Source organism: Nannobrachium achirus (genome assembly GCF_963921795.1).
Source record: "Nannobrachium achirus genome assembly, chromosome: 14".
Taxonomy (NCBI): Eukaryota; Metazoa; Chordata; class Actinopteri; order Myctophiformes; family Myctophidae; genus Nannobrachium; species Nannobrachium achirus.
Genome location: NC_137821.1, coordinates 59,515,540 through 59,537,438, shown reverse-complemented (window position 1 = coordinate 59,537,438; position 21,899 = coordinate 59,515,540). Strand labels below are relative to the sequence as shown.

Genomic DNA, 21,899 nt, shown 5'->3' with positions numbered 1-21,899 from the left:
TAGTCCTTTTTCACAATATTCATCTATCTGTCAAACTAAATGTAATGCCTACAATACGATTCCAAGTGCCTGTCAGGGTGGATATGATTATTTGGTCGGGGTCGCAGCCCTAAGCCATGGTGAAGAGAACGAGCACGAGAGTAATCACATGAATAAAGTAGGAGAAATGGATTGCCCTCGGGCCACCACAAAATAGACTCTCACACGGTCTAACGGGTGGAGGTGGGGGCGTGGTCATATGTGGTGGTGGGTGGGGGGGCGTAGTCATGTGTGGTGGTGGGTGGGGGGGCGTGGTCATGTGGGGTGGTGGGTGGGGGTGTGTGGTCATGTGGGGTGGTGGGTGGGGGGGCGTGGTCATGTGTGGTGGTGGGTGGGGGGGCGTGGTCATGTGGGGTGGTGGGTGGGGGGGCGTGGTCATGTGTGGTGGTGGGTGGGGGGGCGTAGTCATGTGGAATGGTGGGTGGGGGGGCGTGGTCATGTGTGGCGGCGGGTGGGGGGGCGTGGTCATGTGTGGCAGCGGGTGGGGGGGCGTGGTCATGTGTGGCGGCGGGTGGGGGGGTGTGGTCATGTGTGGTGGTGGGTGGGGCGGCGTGGTCATGTGTGACGGCGGGTGGGGGGGCGTGGTCATGTGCGGAAGTGGATTTGGTGGTGAAGTCATGTGTGGATTCGGTGGAATTACGGGTGAAGTCATGTGTGGATTTGATGGATTTACAGGCGAAGTCATGTGTGGATTCGGTGGAACTACCGGTGAAGTCATGTGTGGATTTGGTGGATTTACAGGTGAAGTCATGTGTGGATTTGGTGGAATTACCGGTGAAGTCATGAGTGGATTTGGTGGATTTACAGGTGAAGTCATGTGTGGATTCGGTGGATTTACAGGTGAAGACATGAGTGGATTTGGCGAAGTCATGTGTGGATTTGGTGGAATTACTGGTGTAGTCATGGGTGGATTCGGTGGTTGTACTGGTGAAGTCATGTGTGGTGGTGGATGTACTGCTGTAGTCAAGTGTGGATTCAGTGGCGTAGTCACGTGTGGTGCTGGATGTGGCGATGTGGCAACAGTGGCCGCCGACCCGGGTGGAGGAGGTGGCGTGTTGGGTGGTGTACCATCACACACAACGCTCGCATCCGCGTCGGTGCCGGGGGAGGTAAAGGTGACGAAGCCCGGCTGGTCGGTGGTGATGTGGCTGTTGATCCAGTCCTGGAAGCGTGACACGCGAGCGTAGACTCCTGGGAAGCCGGGCCGAGCACAGCCTATACCGAAGCTCACCACCCCAGACTGGACCCAGCGGGTGCTGTCGCGGCTCACCATCGGCCCGCCGGAGTCTCCCTGATGAGGAAATGAGAGAGTTATGGTGTATTTCTTAAGAAGTGTATTCTTCATTTTGTATAATATTTATGCTTTACTTAATCAGTTTTCTGCTGCAGGGCACAGGCACTGAAATACACCTGAAATAGTAATGCAATGTATGATGCCTTGTTTCATTGAGACGTAAAGCTGCACTAGACTTTAACTTTCCTCCTCTACCCTAGTGCTCCAATTCTTAACCATTGCGCTACAGTAATGGCTAATAGCTCCTTGCTATGGGGAGATATTGAATTCTGTCCGGCCCCTACCAACCCCAGTCAAAAAAATATATATATGTCTCTGCATTGTCAACTAGCTGCTACAGATGCATACTTTTCAAGCAGACTGGTTAATTTGTTCTTAACTTATTTTGTTTCAACTTTAAGGAGTGCATTTCTCATAATAATTATAATAATGGTGGTATAAGAGCAGCAACAACACTAGTACAGTGTTTCTCAACCTTTTTTCTGCCAGGGCACACTTTTCATAGCCAAAAGATTCCAGGGCACACCTAGCATGTGTGGCTGGCTATTTTCAAAATGTTTGCCTCTTTCTTATATTATTTTAAAATTGGCCAATGTTTTACCAGTTTTTATATAGTTTGTTGATTATTTTTGATGCTGTAATGGTCTATTTTATTTTATTTCTTGAGGTATTAAACAGGTTTTAAAAGTCCTTAAATCGTGACTTCACTGTCAAATTTCAAAGGCCACACCAAAGGTCCGCTGCACAATGCTTGAGAAACACTGCACTAGTAGGCCTATACCTGCATTGTCGCTGGAGTAGCAGGAACGCTGCCGTCGCCATGTTGTGGCCCTCGGCTTGGTACCCTGGACATAATTCGGCCCTTGGCTAAAACTAATTGGGGAACCCTGCCATAGACTAATATGGCAAAAATATATGGACAAAGCGAAGCCATTGGTTTCTATGCAGCACAAATTACGCATTTTGGGTCCTTGGCATGGGCGTCGCCATCATAGATTGTAAAAGCACCAGAGGATGCTATTGGCTGCCAACGGTCACGTGCAACCGCACGGATACTTGGGAGAATGTGGTCGGAGCCTCCCGAAATACAGCACACGAAGACGCAGCCGGCTTAGTTGGCCACGCCCACCGCAACTTTATCATAAATGTTAACATAAATGGGACTGTATTTTCACAAAACGCATATCATGGTGATTGAAAGGCAATTTTTAACTAGCGGTAGGAACCATAAAGTATTTATGAAAATGTTAATTAAGGTTAGAAAACGAAAGGGGAAAATGAATGGGGCCAACCATAGGAAGTTTTAGGTCCGTATTGGAATCATTTTAAATCGGCGGAACTATGCCCCTGAAGGATACAGATTACCATACCATACAGATTGGACAAAATAATATTTTAAAATATTAAACAACGTTGAAATCTGTTGACAGAAATCTATTGGCATGACACACAGGATTATACGATTTTGCACCCCAATATCCCTAATACCCTGATTATCTTGAAGTGTGCGTGTACCTTTAGTGTATCGTTGTAAGTTATTATAAACCAGATTATGAGGCACCATCAAAACTACATGGCCCCTGAGGGCCCACGTGGGGCTATTGTGATGGCAGACCCCTGAACAGTGTTTGTGCCAAGTTTGTTGCGGATCGGCACAACGGTGCGCCTCACACAGGTTCACATGTTACGTTTGTGACGTCCACCCACCCACCGGTCACCCGCCGTTGGTTGACACTGGGCAATTTTAATATAGGATAAGTTAGCTGATTTGATAGCTGATTTGACAGGGTGTCATAGAGAGAGAGAGCGAGAGAGAGAGAGAGAGAGAGAGAGAGAGAGAGAGAGATAGAGAGAGAGAGAGAGAGAGAGATAGAGAGAGAGAGAGAGAGAGAGAGAGAGTTAATGAGTTAATGACAGAGGAGAGCGAGCAGAACAGGGACGTTGGGAAAAGCGGGACAACTCCCGAACGGCCGGTTCATTCCCGGCCGGTCCAGGCCGGCCATTAGGAAAAAAATCAAAATAAAATGTCGGCCTTCGTTCCATTTTGGGGGCTGGGCGGCCAACAAAGTAAATCGTCACTGTCGGGCAGAAACCTCGTATCTCCAAGTTTCAAATGTATACATTTTTTCGCAAAGCAAAGCCCTGCTTCATCATACAAGGCCGTCGCACAAAAGTAGTGAAAACAGCAGATCTACAAGCACACAACGCCTCACGGTGCGAGGCGTTGTGTGCTTGTAGATCGGCTGTTTTCACTTGTTTAAATCATTTCTTTAATGATAAATACAAAACAAACGGTTTTGGACATACAAGGTTTCCACCCGACTACGACGAAACATAACTCATGTAATTGGCCCACTGGCTTGTCACTTGCCATGATCTGAAATGGCAAATCTTTGAGTAGCAGCAGCGCTATAGAGAAAGATCTCTCTCTATAGCGCGCAATGAGGGCCTCTCCAACTCTTTTTCCCGGGCTGAATCAGGGGCCCAGCACGTCCCTGGACAGAGGAGAGCGAGCAGAATGTGTCACCTGACATGAGTCCTTTCCTCCGGCCTCGAGACCAGCACAGATCATGTTCTGTGTGATGGTTGTGTAGGAGCAGCCGCACTGTCTGTTTCCCACGACGGGCACCTGAACCTCCTGAAGGGTCTTGGGAGAGGGTAGGGGAACTGATGGAAGAGAATTACATTCATTGTGACCGCAGCTAGGTCGCCACTTAGTATGAAACAGTGGTGTTTTTGACAGCAAATTTTGATTTAGTTTTAGTCATAGTCTTTTGAATAAAATGTAATTTAATTTTAGTCATAATTTAGTCACCTGAAGAGTTTGAGTTTTCTAATTTTAGTTGACTAAATATCATACGTTTTTAGGCGACTAAATCTACAGTTGATTTAGTCACTAAAATGTATTTTGGCAGGCCTTGATGGCATCGTAATGACTGATTTTACACTTGGTTGTGTGCTGAAAATAGCAGATCTACAAGCTCACAACGTGTCGCAGAGCGACGCGTTGTGAGCTTGTAGATCTGCTATTTTCAGCACACAACACTTGACAGCAACCAATCATAAAACGACTCTCTTATCCACTAGTCGCTCCCTAACGTTTTAGTCTAGTTTTTTATTTTGTTGACGAAATTGTCAATATATTTAGTCTTAGTTTTAGTCATCACAGCTTTGTTTTTATTTAGTTTTTATTTAGTTTTCGTCAGTGAAAAAATACAATCGACAAATATTTTTCGTCATAGTTTTAGTCAACGAAATCAACACTGGTATGAAAGCCACCAGATCCTGTCCGTCACTCAAACTCCCTCATGCATGTGTTTGTCACTCAAAACCCCTCATTCATTTGTCACTCTTCTGACATCACAATGCACTGCTTGCATCTGAGCTCAACCATCAGACTGATGTCAGCGCTAGATGTCCTCGCCGGCTCCAAATATGGAGCTGTAGATCGTCCTAGGTCCAAATATGGAGTTTATTAGGTGAGACCTAGATAAGCTAGCAAGATGTGTTGGGTAGCTCCATAAATGGAGTAAGAATCTTCAGTGGGTAACTATATGGCATGACCACGCCCTGAATCTACATTTTGCCCTTTAGGCCAGGGGTCAATTCTGATATCTTCACAAATTGGTACCACCCAAGGTGACGTACATTTTTTTTACATTTTTGACTTCCTACATGTCTCTAGTTTACATTTTGGTATGATAACCCTTTCTGAGACCCAGCTTAATTGATGTTATCAGCCAGGTTTGTCATGATGCTGAATCCATTGCAAACATTTGTTTTGCACAAAAAATATTCCTTGGGCTATAAATGGCCCCAGAAAACGATGGTTTAGTGATGAAAAATGATGAGTCATCACTTTTCATCAGTTTCATCAGTTTTGTGGGCATTTTCTGGGGCCATTTGTAGCCCAAGGAATGTTTATTGTGCAAAACAAATGTTTGCAATGGATTCAGCATCATGACAAACCCCTAGTTAGACCCCTCACATCCTACTTAAATACCCAGAAAAAAAATGTTTTCTGGGTATTTTCCTCCTGTATAGAAAGTCGATGGGAGACCGACTCTATACATCAATTAAGCTGGTTCTCAGAAAGGGTTATCATACCAAAATGTAAACTAGAGACATGTAGGAAGTCAAACATGTAAAAAATGTACGGTCACCTTGGGTGGTACCAATTTGTGAAGATATCAGAATTGGCCCCAGGCCTACTTAGGGCGTCTTACTGCTATAGATTTACTATGGCTGATTGGGAAGCTTACAAATGTGAAGGAACTGTTACACGTTTATGCAAGATTCAAGACTCAGCCCTACTTATCCATGCAGTTCTTCTGAACTGTTGAACTCCCCTGCCAGTGATAGGGATGGGACGATAAGCGATATTATCCTTTATTGCGATAAAAAACACTCACGATAATCGTATCGTGGAGATTTCATTTATCGTGATATCGTCCTCCGTCACACACTGGGTTCAGTTCGCCTTTTATTTGCCGAGCTGCATATCCGGTACCACTTAAACCCTCCCATAATAAGGTAAAAGGTACTTACTTGATACAGTCTTTTTTTTCACTCTATCATCTTTTTTTCACTCTATCATATGTCATATATCATATGTTTTTTTTCACTCTATCATATGTCTTTGCCAAAAAATAGCCGATCTACAAGCTCACATGTGAGCTTGTAGATCTGCTATTTTTTGGCACATGTTCCGCCCCAGGATAATGGATTTTGATTATCGTGATAAAATTGTAAATCGTGATTTCTTTTGTCACAATAATTGTGATATGAAATGTTCATATCGTCACATTCCTATAGCCAGTGACCCAGCTCATTTAAATGGCAAACCTAGTTTGCAATTCTAATATCACCAGCATTCAATCTGTCCGACCTTTGTGAACAACCTGTGCCTGAATTTACATACTGTACAATTATTGGAGAAACTGAAAGGTATAGCCCACAACAAGAATATATCACAGGTCAGACTGTTTCGTTAGACCTGCAATAATGAATAGGGAAAACTCTTAAACTCTTTCAGTTGTGAAATCGGAGTTCCCAGAACCCCTTGCATAGCCTACAAACGGGAAGGGCGAGAAACACTAGTTGTGTAACAGTTGACAGGCTGCTGACAAGCTTTTTCCTTTCACATGCCATCTCCTTAGTTGGGTAAAATAACAAATTCAGCTCCCATGTCCCTCGCAAAAATGCGGGCAAAATGTTTGACAGCTAGGGTAATTTGCAGTCTCATTCACTTAATTACTAAACACCATACTATAAAGGAAAACTATTACTCCCCAAAAATCTGCTTTAAGTTGGATGTGAGGGGTCAAACTAGGGGTTTTAATTATTCTGAATCCATTGCGAGTATTTGTTTTGCATGAAAAACATTCCTTAGGCTAAAAACTGACCCCAAAAGACTGTGAAAAGTGATGACTCATCACTAAACCATAGTTTTGTTGGCCACTGAGAAGCGGACCTTTGCTCTCGTGGTCACGGAAGTATCGGATTCGCCCCAACTACCTAGCACTTACTCACCAGTGTTGATTTCGTCGACTAAAACTTTTTTTTTTCACTGACGAAAACGAAATAAAAACTACATTAAAGCTAAGCTATGATGACTAAAACTATGACTAGACTAAACTGTTAGGGAGGGACTAGTGGTGAAGAGAGTCATTTGAAGAAGAGAGACATGAAAATAGCCGATCTACAAGCTCACAACGTGTCGCAGCTATTTTCAGCATGCAACCAAGTATAAAATCAGTCATTACGATGCCATCAAGGCCTGCCAAAATACATTTTAGTTGACTAAATCAACTGTAGATTTAGTCGCCTAAAACGTATGATATTTAGTCGACTAAAATTAGACTAAAACTAAACCGTTTCAGGTGACTAAATTATGACTAAAATTAAATGACATTTTATTCAAAAGACTATGACTAAAACTAAATCAAGACTTGCTGTCAAAAACAACACTGTTACTCACCTCCGGAAGCTATCGTCCCCCAGCCAGTCACCCAGCTCAGAGTTCCATTGTGGAAGGTGCTGTTCGATGCTGCCAGACAGACCGGACGAATGTAAGCGGTGAAGGTGACGGGGCTGGAGAGCTTCAGTAGGGCGATGTCGCTGTCTTCATCCGCTAGCTGATCGTAGTTAGGATGGCGGATGACCTGTGTGACCTGCCTGCTTAGCTCGTTGGCGTTCGTTCCCTCTTGGCTCTGGCGACCCAAGTAGACAATCTCACCGTTAGCGGTGTTGCTGAAATAATTTGGGGGGAGGGGGAAAAACAGAGAGTCTATTAAGCATGATGCGCCACGTGCCCACAGAGACATGTGGTATCAAGTACTGAAAATAGCCGAAAATAGCCGAAAATAGTCTGTATTTTGAATATTTTCACCAAAAGGACCTCTTAGAAATGTCAGCCCCTGCCTCTCTAACATTCTCTGCACGTCCCTGCTTGTGAGCTTTAGAGTGGGGGGGCTCAATAAAGGGAGTCGCAGCCAGAGAGCTATAGAGTAACGAAGTCATGACGTCACTCACTCATCCCCCGGTTCGCGGAAGTAATTTCTCTATGGAGAATAACATTGGGTCATCTTAAAATCGTCTCATACAAGCATTGTGGTCCAAAAATAAACACACAGTCTCCGCGATATTGTCAGGGAGGTGGCTCTGTATGGTTTATGATAGTCAGTCACTAATATTTGATACAGTCTGTTTCTGGTGAAAATGTAACTAATTCTTCGACAATAACATTAGCATTTTCTCACATAGGGAACATTGCAATAGATCAGGGGTTTTCAAAGTGGGTGACTGACGGGGCACCCTGGGGTGCCGTGACGGCAGTCCAGGGGTGCCACGAGATAACTTTATACATTTTGGAATTTATTTGGACACTTGAAGAAATATTTAGTATCATTTGGAACTTGAAGTACAAAGTTATTTTCAGTCAGTTCTAACCAAAATGGATAGCAAAATACATTGATTCAATGTTGGATTTTGGTCAGATTGGTTATTTTTGGTTGAGGTTGAAAAAGCTATGTTGATTCAATGTTTAATTACACATACCATTTCAACAATTGAAAACATTTTGTTGAATCAATTTAGTATAAATGGTGACTTTTCAATGTTGAAATGCCCTACATTGAATCAGGGGCGGTGACGTTTCAATATTCAAATGGGTGCTCGTTTTTGACCCCGCCCCCCCCCCCCCCCTCCCCCCCCGCCCCCGCCCGCCTGCCTGCCTGCTCGGCCAGCCGCTTAGACAAAATGATAATAATGACCATTGCTATGTTTGGCCACTAGAGGGCACTGAAAACCCACAACGCTAATATGTTCCCCATTTTCAGCAGTTTTGTGACACTTTGGTATCATGCCAATAAAGCTCCTTTGAATTTAATTGAAAACCAATGAAACAGAGCAGCCTGAATAAAAAATGCAGACAGGCCTATACTTGAGTAACTGTAAATGTACAAACGTATTGGTATCAAAATATCCCATTTCATGTCAGCAAAAGAAAAGGCATTTTTTTTCCCATCATTGAGTACTTTATTTACAGTTTGCCAATAGTACAGTGGTACGATAACAATGTCATAAAATGAATGCACTGTAGGAATTTTCAGTGGGGGGAAAAGTTTTATTTAGTATCACTTTAGTTAGTAGGCCTATCACTACAATATAGAAATACTCTGTTACAAATATAAGTCCTGAATTAAAAATGCTGGCATGCTTACTTGAGTAAAAGTCCAAAAGTATTGGTATAACATAAAAAGCCTACAAAAAGGAAAAGCTAGGCTTTAGGTCTATACTGTATAGACCTACTGTATATTTGTGTATTTATATTTTTTTGGCACTGTGTTGATAAGTAGTTCCTAATGTTTGGATGAATGGACCATTGTAAGTTCTTTGAGTTTGCAATATGCTTAGAAAAGTCACTTAAAATTGCAATCCATTATAGAAACGTTAAGCACTACTATTCTTTGTTGTGTTGTGTTTTTTTTTTTTTTCAAACTGTTCTCGACACTCGGCTGTACACAACAGTCCTTTTTATTTGTCTTACTGTCCTGTAACCTTAACTGGGTGACTTAATTTCCCCTTCCCCTTCTTTGTATATACTTACTGATTGTTTAGACTTACTGTTTTCTCTTTTATTATATATCTTTTCTCTCTCATTTTCTTTTCTTTACATATCTACTGCATAGTACTGTGTTCTATTCGTCTGTGTCATTCAATGTTATATGATATACTTTAATGGTTTCCTGTTGAAATAAGCTTAGTCTTTTCAGGATCTCATTTTAGTAGACCTTGTACCAGTGAACTGTACCGTCATGAAACTGTACATTTTCCTATGCAAACTTCTAATAAAGCCTTCAATCAATCAAATAGGCTTTAGGCTACATCAATTATATGTAATTCAAAGGAGCTTTACTGGCATGATAAAATACTATAATGCCTCATTCACATAGGGAGCAGCAAAGCTAAAGTTTAGCTTGCTTGGTCAATGTTATCTCAATGGAAACCAGCTTTAAAGCTTTCAAAGCTTTGTTCTGTGTATCTCCTGTATCTTTAAAGCTGGTTTCCATTGAGATAACATTGACCAAGCAAGCAAAACTTTAGCTTTGCTGCTCCCTATGTGAATGAGGCATAAGAACAGTTCAGTTGAGATTTTTTTTTAATTATTTTGGAGGTGGGGGTAGAATACTGTAGAGCTACATGGCTACATCACACAGAGTAGACATACAGCCAGGATGTGGAGGCGGGCTATGACGCTGGGTGACGCCCTCGAAAGGGACAAAGCCGACGTGTGATATCGGCCGAGTGCCAGGAATGCAGTTTGGCCAGTTTGGGGCGAACGACTGAGTGCTAGGAATTGTCGGCGAAAAATCAATGGGCTCTCATAACAGTACGCTCAAGCACTCACGCGCCCCCTATGTTCCCGCCGCTGCATTGAATTGACATGGTTTCAATGTGTGTGGTGCCCCCCCTCCTCCTGATCACCCCACTCCCCTCCCCTCCCTCTTGTGAGATCTCGCGAGACCCACAAGATCTCATGTGACTTGGTTTTTCAAATTTCAAACAGTTGCTGTAGCACCAGTGTGGCTTGTCCTGGCTTGTGTGTGAGAAGAACTGGTAAGTTCTTGACAATATAATTTATTTTGCTGTTCAGATAGCATCACCTGGCTGACATTGTTTGACTAAATGTTTCATTTGTGAATTATTGTGTTGCATCTTAGTCCGGAGTTTGTAGCTTGCCTTATTGGCAAAATAGCATTATATGCTTGCCATTTTGTTAGCCTGTTTTGGGAGGAAAAGGTATTTTTATTTGTTTGTCTGTGTATATAAAATGATAGAAATGTACGTAAAGTACCAAAAGTAAAAGTACTCATTGTGGAGAATGTTCATTTCTATGTTTTCAAATTTACTGTATACTAATCCTTTGAAAATAGCAGATCTACAAGCTCACAATGCGCAACATTGTGACACATTGTGAGCTTGTAGATCTGCTGTTTTCAGATTGCTGAAATGTATATAGAATTGACGTGTTTAATATATGTTTTGTAATAATAATCAAGTAACTAAAGTTTTCAAATGGCATTAACAAAATCTAATTGCTTGAGAGCTTTAATATATAAACATTTAGTTAATACAAATGCAAACATATCAGTCTTGTGATATGAGTTCAAAAGTTATAGCATCCAATATTCATGTTGTTCCCCTCTAGCCTCTGGAGGAAGCTGCTCTGAGGATGTTTAGTCATTAACCAGCCTAATAATGGTAAGTGAAGCCCTCCCCATTACTGCCTCAGGGTGGACATACTGTATTGTAAATGTTAGAGCATAGTTCATGTTTTTGTTCTCTCATTGTAGGCTTTTTTGGAAGCTACTTGGCAGAGATGGAGTCTAATGATAGTAAGTAGACTAATATGCTTCTATATGTGTCTCTTATTTAGCTCCTTTCGGAACCCCTCACTCCACTGCTACGCAGCTCCGAGATGGGGTTCCTACTGGTAGCATGCCGGAATCCTGCGGCTGGATCGCCGATCCGCCGTTAGGGAACACTTCTTACCTTTTGGTGAACACTCTATCCAAAAAGTGACCGGTCTCTGTTCATCTATAATCCTTTTACTTCTTTAAGGTGGAAGAAACTCGAAGCAAGGGGGTGAAATAAGGTTTTTATATCGCTCGAAAGACCAGCCGGCTCTGTGTTTTCCCGTGTTTCCCCCCGTTGTAGTCTCGCGTGGCTGTGAGCATTTGACCAAATCGCGGAGGCAACAGTCTGGCCACGCGAGACTACAACGGGGAAAACACGGGAAAACACAGAGCCGGCTGGTCTTTCGAGCGATATAAAAACTTTATTTCACCCCCTTGCTTCGAGTTTCTTCCACCTTAAAGAAGTAAAAGGATTATAGATGAACAGAGACCGGTCACTTTTTGGATAGAAGTGTTCCCTAACGGCGGATCGGCGATCCAGCCGCAGGATTCCGGCATGCTACCAGTAGGAACCCCATCTCGGAGCTGCGTAGCAGTGGAGTGAGGGGTTCCGAAAGGAGCTATCTCTTATTGTGTCTCCTGTCTGTTTCAATAGGTGGTGGTTGGATTAGGAGACCTTACTCTGATGGAACTGTTAAATGGGTTTAAATGTCAAGTTGAGTGTATAGGCTACAGTAGCTTCTTCAGTGTCACTATTTTGCATGGAGCTGTTAATGTTGGCATGATGTAATTTGACAACAATATATTTTAAGTAAAGAATTGTATGTTGTCCCTGTGTCAACAAGAGCCTTTTTACAGTTGCTGTGGCTATTGCACAAACTCTAACTTATTTAAGACTTATTATTATATTTTATTTATCTTTCCACCAGGCATGCGCTAGGTACATGGAACAACTTTAATGGTCTTATTTTGTAAATTCTGTCCGTATTTCTCTAGAAATGCCAATAACTCCAGGAATGCCAATAACTCCATACTGTGCAATCAGAACAAGCACAATATGGTATGTATTTCTCTTATTTATCTCAATTATTAGTATTAGTATTATTTTTGCAAAATTCAGCAATTCATGTTTAATATAAACAATGATGTATGTCCTTGCTTTTAGACGTCGATGACAGCTACGCACATGGCTCCAGATCAGCTGACTTCAGATCACCTGGCCCAGGTAAAGATGCCTATATTTCCATTCCCCCCTTCCCACATACACTGTGACCAAATGTGCAATGCTGATGCTATGTTGTTGGTTTCTTAAAGGTTCAGCTGTAACACCGCAGGGAACATTCCATGGAGGGGAGCCCAGTCAAATGTTGCAAGGCAAGTTATCATTTTCTGATACATTTCTTAACCTTTCTGCATTTAAAAACTTTAGAGTCTTTGTCATGTTTTTGTATGTAATTTTGTCACAGTGTTGTTTAGGCTTAACATTTAAAGTGATAGTTCACCTATTTTTGACATGAAGCTGTGTGAAATACTTGCCATTAAAATAGTGTTTACAAATGTATTAATCCATTACCAGAGTCCCGTGGTCAGAGTTCTGGTCAGTTTTAGATGAATATAAAGTAGTTCCGGTGATTTGGCAGGGGCTCAAGACCCAATCATTAAAAATAGATGAATCCACAAAACTAGCGTCATTTGTATTGTTGACCTATTTCTACCAAATAGACCAACGTTCGTTCAACTTTGACCCCTCTGTCACATGGTACTATTTTTTGTGTCCAGTATCACTACGCCGCTGCAACGTATTTCACCAAAACAAGGTGCTTTGCAGTCAGCTGATCAGAACGAAACATCGCTCTGTATGGTAGAAATATGCCAACAATACAAATGACGCTAGTTTTGTGGATTCATCTATTTTCAATGATTGGGTCTCGCCAAATGGCCCCCACCCCATTGGAACTACTTAATATTCAGCTAAAACTGACCAGAACTCTGACCACGGGACTCTGGTAATCAATTAATACATGTTTAACCACTGTTTTAATGGCAAGTATTTCACACAGCTTTATGTCAAAAATAGGTGAACTATCACTTTAAGTACTTAATGATTTCTAAAAGTTAGGGGTGCAAAAGATATGTGAGTTGTATAGTGTTATTCTAAATTGAAAATGTAATGTAAACCCAATTATTTTTCTTCAAGACATTGCTGCCAACAAAAACACCAGGATTAGCTACTCATGGAGGTGAAGCAAATGTCACACTAACCATTTCTTAGAGGCAATAGAAATGTCATAAAATTCATTACAATTATACTTAAATACTGTCCTATTGACAGGGCACACTGTACCCTAACCCTCACTAACCATTTTCTATCTAATCTGTTAGATAATCTAAGTCGAAGGGATCAACTCAAGAAAGTATGATCAGGCAAATGTTTTCTACCATGACCAACAGTCAGGCCTGCATCTTCAACTGGTCGGGAAAGGGACCGAAGAGGGCCTTCAAGGACACACTAATGCACACCTGCATGTTGGTGAGTCTGCATCTACAAATACTAGGTTTACTACTTTACAACAGATTTGACAATTTGACAGAAATTGCAAGTGTGGTTGCCGTGATGCAAGGCACGCTTTCAAATGAATTCCGTCTTGCCTTTTGAATTTTCCCCATTCAATTCAATGGGGAAAATTCACTAATACATTTATGGACATAATGGAGATCTCTGATCTCTATTTTTTTACGAGCATTATTGTGAGATGGGGTTGAAAATGTCTTACGTGCTCCTTTAAGGCTGCATGAAAATCTAATACACTAAATAGGACACACTGGACATTTTATGTCACTTTGGAATGGAACATGCCCACTGCTGCTTTATAACCTGTGTATGTGTGTGTGTGTTTTTTTTTCTTCTTTTTCCCCAGCGTCTGTTTGTAAATTTGAATGCAAGTTGACTGAACTGCAATACCAGGATGCACTGCAGAAGTAGCTGTGTTACACACCAGAGAGGAATGGCGGGGTACAAGGCAAGAAAGGCCAAAGGGCTAAAAGGACAAAGGTTTGGAGTTTGAGGCCAGCGGTTTCATGGGAGTTGGATCATTTGAAAACTGTGAGTTTCGGTCATGTAACATGTTGAAGGCAGGAAACCTTTAAAAGTATATTGTTGTCTGCTAAAATGTGAAATCTTGAATAAACGACCAAATGAATAATTTGTCTGTTTGTTTTGTTCATAGAGCATGCAGTAAAGCAGTTGTTCTCAACCTTGGTTTCTTAAAAAGATTATGTTGCAAATAGCCGATCTGCAAGCTCCCATCATATTTGAATATTCCCCTTTAATCGCATGATTATAATCAAGTTTGGGGTCCCCAAAAGTGTTCCTATAAAGTGGGGTCTTTGTATAAAAAGGTTGAGAGCCACTGCAGTAAGCATTCTTAATGAACCATTTCAGCATTTTCCAACCTTCCTCTGTTTTTAATATGCCTAATTTAAGCCACAAATAATCACTTGACTCTATTTGGTGTTAAAGTTCTGCAGAGGTAAACTTGGTCATCCATCAGTGACATCACTACCATTCAGACATATGGCATGATGTCACATTAAAGTGATTATTTTGGCATTATTTGAGGCATATTAAAGGAGGAGTTCACCCCCAAAATGACCTTTCTTTTTCATTGATTACTCATGTCATGGAGACTTGAGTTCAATAATATTTTTTGGGTTTTTGTAACAGTCCTAGGACAAAAAGAATATAGTAAATTTACCCCCATTGATTCTGGATGGGGACCAGAATCAAAGGGGGTATATTTATTGTAATCAAATTATTGTCTGAGGAATGCGACAAAAACCCAAAGATATTATTGAACTCAAGTCTCCATGGCATGAGTAATCAATAGAAAGAAAGTCATTTTGGGGGTGAACTATTCCTTTAAGAGGAAGGTTGAAAAAAAGTGCTGAAATGGCCCTTTAATAACATTGTTTCAATGTATAATGCAATGTTGATGCAATTCAACATTATTTCAATGTTGATCATATCATTGTTGAATCAACATTGATTCATTGTCTAGATTAATTGAAATTTCAACATTTTTTCCATGTTGATCATAACGAGCAACAGGTTCTCTTTTCAATGCGGGACATCAATGTTGGTTCAATCTTGAGCCTGACCAAAAACACAACGTTGATTCAATTAGGTTTTGCTATCTGGTTATCTCAACGTTTTCCTCGCAACATAATCACTAAAATATCGTCACTGTCAGGCAGAAACCTCTGTCGCACAAAACTAGTGAAAACAGCCGATCTACAAATCTGCTGTTTTCACTAGTTTAGTACATTTTATAGATGATAAATACAACACGAACGGTTTGGGACATACAAGGTTTCCACCCGACAACGACGATAGCCTATGCTATACAGTTAAGGTGCTGGGAGTGAAAATTATAATGTAGGGGTGCCTCGGATTAAAGAAATATTCATGGGGTGCCCTGAGACAAAAAAGTTTGGGAACCCCTGCAATAGATGACTGGGATTCATTTCTCACCTGCTGAAGCAGTGGGCAGCGGACAGCACCCATTCTTTGTTGATGAGGGAGCCTCCACAGAAATGACCGCCAGACTGCCGGTGTATGCTGGCCTGCCAAGGCCAGCTCCCAGGCGGGGAGTCGTGACCCCCGACGATTCTGGTGTTCTGAGGCGCCTGACCGCACACTAACAAAACAACACAGAGGGGGGTTGAGCTACTAGCTCGATACGATACAAAATAAAACGATACGATTCGATTTTAGCTGTTTTCATTTCGATATACTTCGATTTTTTAGGTTAACTGATTTAATGCCAGGTGCCACAAGGTGCCGCTAGAGTGCCAGACATTTCTGTATAGGCCTTCGCTCTAACTTCCGTCGACACAGGCAGTAGTGGCTTGGGATTTAACTGCAACCACTGTTATGGATGAAGACCGGAGGAAGTTAGCTAACAGTTAGCTATTAGCTTCTTTATTTTTTAGAAGCCCGATCTGAAGCTATTTTAGCCACAAAAAAACTTTGTCGCTGCACTGGGAACACAGTTCAGAGAAAAAGGTCTCTAAAGATGTGAGTTTGTATTGGAGTGGGCGGCGCGGTGCGGCGGCGTTGCCCGATTACGGGCCGATGTAAACAGAATCGCGGCCCCGGGCATGGATGGAAAATTAGACCGGGGCTTCGTTGAGGCCTCCGATTAATTAATTAATTTTATTAAATATCCCGGACTAGATCGGGATAGGCACCCCGGAATACATCGCGCCGCCGACAGTATAGATTGAGTTTTTTTTGGGGGGCTCTAAACTTTATTCTAAACCATTTTCAATGGAATAAATCGTCGGACCATCTAGAATCACTCGTTGGAAAGCGTAGGACGAGCCAGGACCACCCACATCTCTACAAGCAGCTCAGGGTAAGTAAAATAGCAAAAACAATATTGTTTTGGATTGAATAAAAAACCGAACTTGTTTGAGATAAGCACAAAAAGGGTTAAAAACAATATTTTGATACAGTTACTATATCGTTAACTTACATCCCTATGAGCTAGATTGTTAGATTGTTGTCTTTGTCAAGGGATTGCATGCTTTTACATCCTTAATATGGCAGCAGAAATAGGACATTTAATGGAACAAACAGACAGACAAACAGAAATAAAAGGAAATCACATGGATGCTTACCGGACAGTTGTGAATAAGAGCCTGGAATTCAAAATAAGACATTAGTTTCAGTCAACGGCACATTTTGTGTCCATATGGGAACTTTGTTGCCTATGTCTTCATTGTGTGCTAAAACATGTTAAAAATAGTTATTGTTTGACGGAAAAAGCTAAATTAAATATCTGGACTACAAGTTCCACTGGAACTTCTATAGCAGGGGTCTTCAACGTTTTCAGGCCAAGGACCCCTTAGTTGAGAGAGAGAGGAAGCAGGGACCCCCACAAACTGTTCATAGATTCCATATAGTTTCATAGTTTGACGATCATCAGTATATTTTGGATTCATGTCAATTTGTGTTTTCAGATATTTAACCACTTGAACCGTCAATACTTAATAAACTTGACCTTTCACTCTACTTAGTCCACTCTTTTCCCCCTCTACACCAAAGCTCTTTGCCAAAAATAGCCGATCTACAAGCTCACAACGTCTCGCAGCGCGAGGCGTTGTAGATCTGCTATTTTTGGCTTAAGTTCTCAGAATATGGACGCTAGGGTTCAAGTGGTTAATATAAAAAAAAAAAAGGTTTCTATCACACAGAGATTTGGAGGACCCCCTGTAGTAACTCTGAGGACCCCCTATAGGGGTCCCGGACCCCCTGTTGAAGACCCCTGTTCTGTAGTTTTCCTCAAATAAAAGAAGACAAGGGACAAAACTAAAACTACATTTCCAAGACGGGTTTGTCAAAATGGTTATATGAACATATTGTACCACCACTATGTCCTGTCTGTTGGAATGTACATCTTCACATGCATCTGTAAACGCCCACGTTCCGTTGCAGGCCACTTGACGAAAGAATTCAAATCATTTGCAGGAAATATCTCAATCTTAGATGTACTGTAAGATTCCAGGAAGCATGAGCTCAGAGCAGGGTGGTGTCGCACCAAATTCAAGGCCCTGGGTACAAGGATCTTTTTTTTAACTATTGAAAAATAGCTGTTCTACAAGCTCACATCTGCTATTTTTGAAAAATCTTGAAAATGTGTGCAAGTATAAATCTTTCTAAGGGTTTAAAAAAATAAATTAAAAAAATGTCAGTGCTCAAACTTTTATGTGAAGGACCCCCAAAATGATATGTATTTGGCCACAGACCCCCATCTCAAAATATTAAGTTCCAGGGACCCCAAAATTTGAGTTACAAATGTTCGCTTAAAAAATACATATTCAAAGATTTGCACACATTTTCACGACCTTTCTAAAATAGCAGACCTACAAGCTCGTATCCTATCTGCTATTTTTCAATAGCTAAAGTAGAACATAATGAAATCCCCTCCACCTTGGGCCCTAGTAACTCAGTCCCCCCCCCCCCCCCCCCCCCCCCGTTGTGACGCCCCTAGCTCAGAGTTAATATGATATTATCAGCGCTACTATTAAATTTAGGCCTAGAATTATTGAATGCTTTAACCAGTGAAAAATAGCAGATCTACAAGCTCGGTGCCGTGCTGTGAGCTTGTAGATCTGCTATTTTGGAAAATATATGTATTTTAAAAGCGAACGTTTGTAACTCAAATTTTGCGTCTGGGTGGTCCTTGGAACTATAATATTTTGAGATGGGCGTCCGTGGCCAAATACATATCATTTTGGGGGTCCTTCACATGAAAAGGTTTGAGAACCACTGACATAGGAGTCTCTCAAGAACAGACTAACTGAGCTCCAGTTAAGTGAAAAGGACCGTTTCTTTGACGATGGCTGGCCAGATTGCTGACATAGAAACATGGGTTTTTCAAAAAAACCTTAGAATGATTCAAAAGACACTTATAGAGTCGGGTCAAAATTCTAATCTTCACGGTTTTTCTTTGTTTTAATATATTTAAACCATACAATAATGATACACAATAATGTGTACCCGTTCTGAATGGGTTAAGAGTGCCACGCTATTATGCTATAATACACATGTGTACACAATAGTTACAATATTGTGTGATCCTTCCTGAAGTTGCTGAGGTTGAATTTGTCTTTGCTAAACGTGGGCCTGTAAAGCTCTGTGACGCTGTGACAGTGATTAAGGCCCATACAAATACACGTGACAGGGGCGCCTGCTGGCCTACTGGCCCAGGCGCATACCACTATAGGCATTGCCACATAGGCATGGATGCCTGGTGGTGTCGCCGGTTCGATTCCCGATCCGGACGACCTCTGCTGCGTGTTACTCCCCATCTCTTCCCCCATTTCCTGTCAGTGTACCGTCCTATCAATAAAGGCATACAAGCCACAAAAAAAAAATCTTAAAAAAAGAAGAAAAAGTATAATACACTTGACTTCAGTTCACTTTTAAATTACATAGATTAGATCGAATAACTGGTGGGATTGTGTTGTAGGTCAGTGGTTCTCAACATGTGGGTCAGGATCATCACGGGGGTCCCCAAATTATTTTGGGGGGTACCCAGATGATTCACTTAATGTGCAACATTGTTTTCTCACTCAACAGTAAACAAACCAACATAAAGTTTGACTGTATAGAGGGTATCTGCACATTTCCAAAGTGACAATTTAACAACTTGAAAATGACATATTAAACATTGGCCAAATTGTCAAATATTAGAGGCAAAAATTTTGAAAATTGCCGATCTACACAACGCCTTGCGTTGTGAGGCGTTGTGAGCATGTAGATCTGCTATTTTCACATTAGAACCGTGTTATACAAAATGTAATGCCTCAACTCTTAGTACTCTCAGGGTGGGGGGTCCCCAGTAAAAAAAATGTATATTTTTGGGGTCGCAGCCTGAAAAGGTTGTGAACCACTGCTCTAGGTCAAGGAATGAACAGGGTCAAAATATAAAAATACGTACGGTATAGCCTTGTTTATCTGCTTTGTAATGTTGGTGTCAAATATGCAAGTTCTTTGGGCTCGATTACTCAATATCGAAGCAAATGTTATATATAAAAACCAGTGGGAGGGATGTCAAATGCTGATGGAAATGACAGTAGCTCACAATGTGGCAGAGCAAAGCATGCTCATTTTGTGATTAGTCATGTTAAAGGGATATTTCACTTAAAAACATTATAATAATAAAAAATAAAAACTTTTGGTAATTGTATTGTCTAATCAGGCTTTTATGAACACCCTGAACAGTTTTTAATTTGCTTGATTCAATATTTATATATTTGATGTAAATTATATCCGGCCCTCCAGGCCCAGGGCCTCTCCTCACACACACCCATTGTAACTTCAAACTCCATTTTATCCATGATAGATTCATTAAAAACACCCATCATTTTTCTGGTGAGTCATACTACCCTCCTAATACGTGAGCAGGCCGTGTTTTTTCAATATTTTTTCAATTATTTTTAATAATTGAAAAAATAAATAAATAAATACAATAAAATATTATAAAAACTAAATTAAAAAGGTTATCGAAAAAAACATGGCCTGCTGCTCACGTATTAGGAGGGTAGTATGAGTCACCAGAAACAAATAAAAATGGGTGTTTTTAATTAATCTATCATGGTTAAAATGGTTTTGAAGTTACAATGGGTGTGTGTATCTAAAGATTGAATCAGGCAAATTAAAATCTGTTCATGGTGTTCCCATTCCCAAAAGCCTGATTAGACAATAAAATGGCTGTGAAATATCCCCTTAAAGTAAAAACTTAACTTAATTATAATTTTAAACAAAATATATACAGTATAATAATATACAGTGTATATATATATATATATATATATATATATATATATATATATATATATATATATTATATATATATATATATATATATATATATACATATATATATATATATATATATACTGAACATTTTGTAAAACTCTATGGCAGCTATTCAGTTACATCCTGTATCACTTACAGGCTACAGTACATAAAGACATATGCAAAGAAGAGTGCAACCTAGCAGGCCATCCTAGTAAGAACGTTGTATTTTCTCCGCTTTGGCCTCGGTATAGATCAACATCAAAGAATATGGCTTTTCTTACCTTTGGGCTGCAGTACGAGCATGAGAGATATCGCACACAGCTGCTTGTGGAGGGCCATGTTCGTAACTCCATTGCATAAAGCTGAGCAACATCGATAAATAGCTTTGTCCTCAACTCCTCCCATACAGTGGCACCTGTCATCAAACTATTTTGACGTGTCACTGGTTTCCTCATTCCTATCGTATCCCAGCAGTATGTAATTACTGTCAGTGGTGTGGCACCAAATTCTGGGCCCTGGGTACAAGGATTCACTCACATTTTATGCTTTAACTATTGAAAAATAGCAGATATACAAGCACTCGGTGCCGCGCTGTGAGCTTGTATCTTTGAATATTTCAAATCCTTCTGCGTGTTTTTTTTTTTGGAAAAACCTATGTTTCTATGTCAGTGGTGCTCAAACTTTTTTCATGTGAAGGACCCCCAAAATAACATGCATTTGGCCATGAACCCCCATCTAAAAATATTTAGTTCCAGGGACCCCCCCTAGAAGCAAAATTTGAGTTACAAATGTTTGCTTAACAAATACATACAGTATTCTAAGATTTGCACACATTTTGACGACGTTTCAAAAATAGCAGATCTACAAGCTCGTAGATCTGTTATTTTTCAATATCTAAAGTATAAAATAATTAAGGCCCCTCCACCTTGGGCCCGAGTAGAGTAGTAGCTTGTAGATCTGCTATTTTCATAGTCGTTTGAATCAAATAGTCTTTTGATTCAAATTTCATTTGGTTAAGTCATATTTTAGTCTTGTGAAATGTTTTAGTTTTAGTCGACTAAATGTACAGTTGATTTTATTTTAGTTTTTTCGCAACAAAAAATAGTCCATCTAATGGCCAATCTACAAGCTCACAGCGCTTATCTGCTATTTTCAGAGCTCAACTCCCGGGCGCAAGCAAACATAAAATTACTTTTTGTTCTACTGGATCTCTTCTCCACTCATCCCTCCCTGACATGTTTTCGTCATGGTTTTGTCAACTGTCAAATCAACACTG

At 40.8% G+C, this 21,899-nt stretch overlaps 1 protein-coding gene across 1 annotated transcript; it reads right to left on the bottom strand.

The window, feature by feature from the left end:
• Positions 1 to 200: 200 nt before the first annotated feature.
• LOC308298165 (tryptase-like) lies at positions 201 to 20,962 on the bottom strand (the record flags this gene model as incomplete). The annotated part of the gene is made up of 6 exons (XM_080741721.1): positions 201 to 209; positions 1,031 to 1,330; positions 3,861 to 4,000; positions 7,314 to 7,585; positions 15,785 to 15,950; positions 20,905 to 20,962. The coding sequence occupies 6 exons, from the start codon at positions 20,960 to 20,962 to the stop codon at positions 201 to 203; spliced, it is 945 nt and encodes a 314-aa protein (XP_080597847.1).
• Between the last annotated feature and the right edge of the window lie 937 nt (positions 20,963 to 21,899).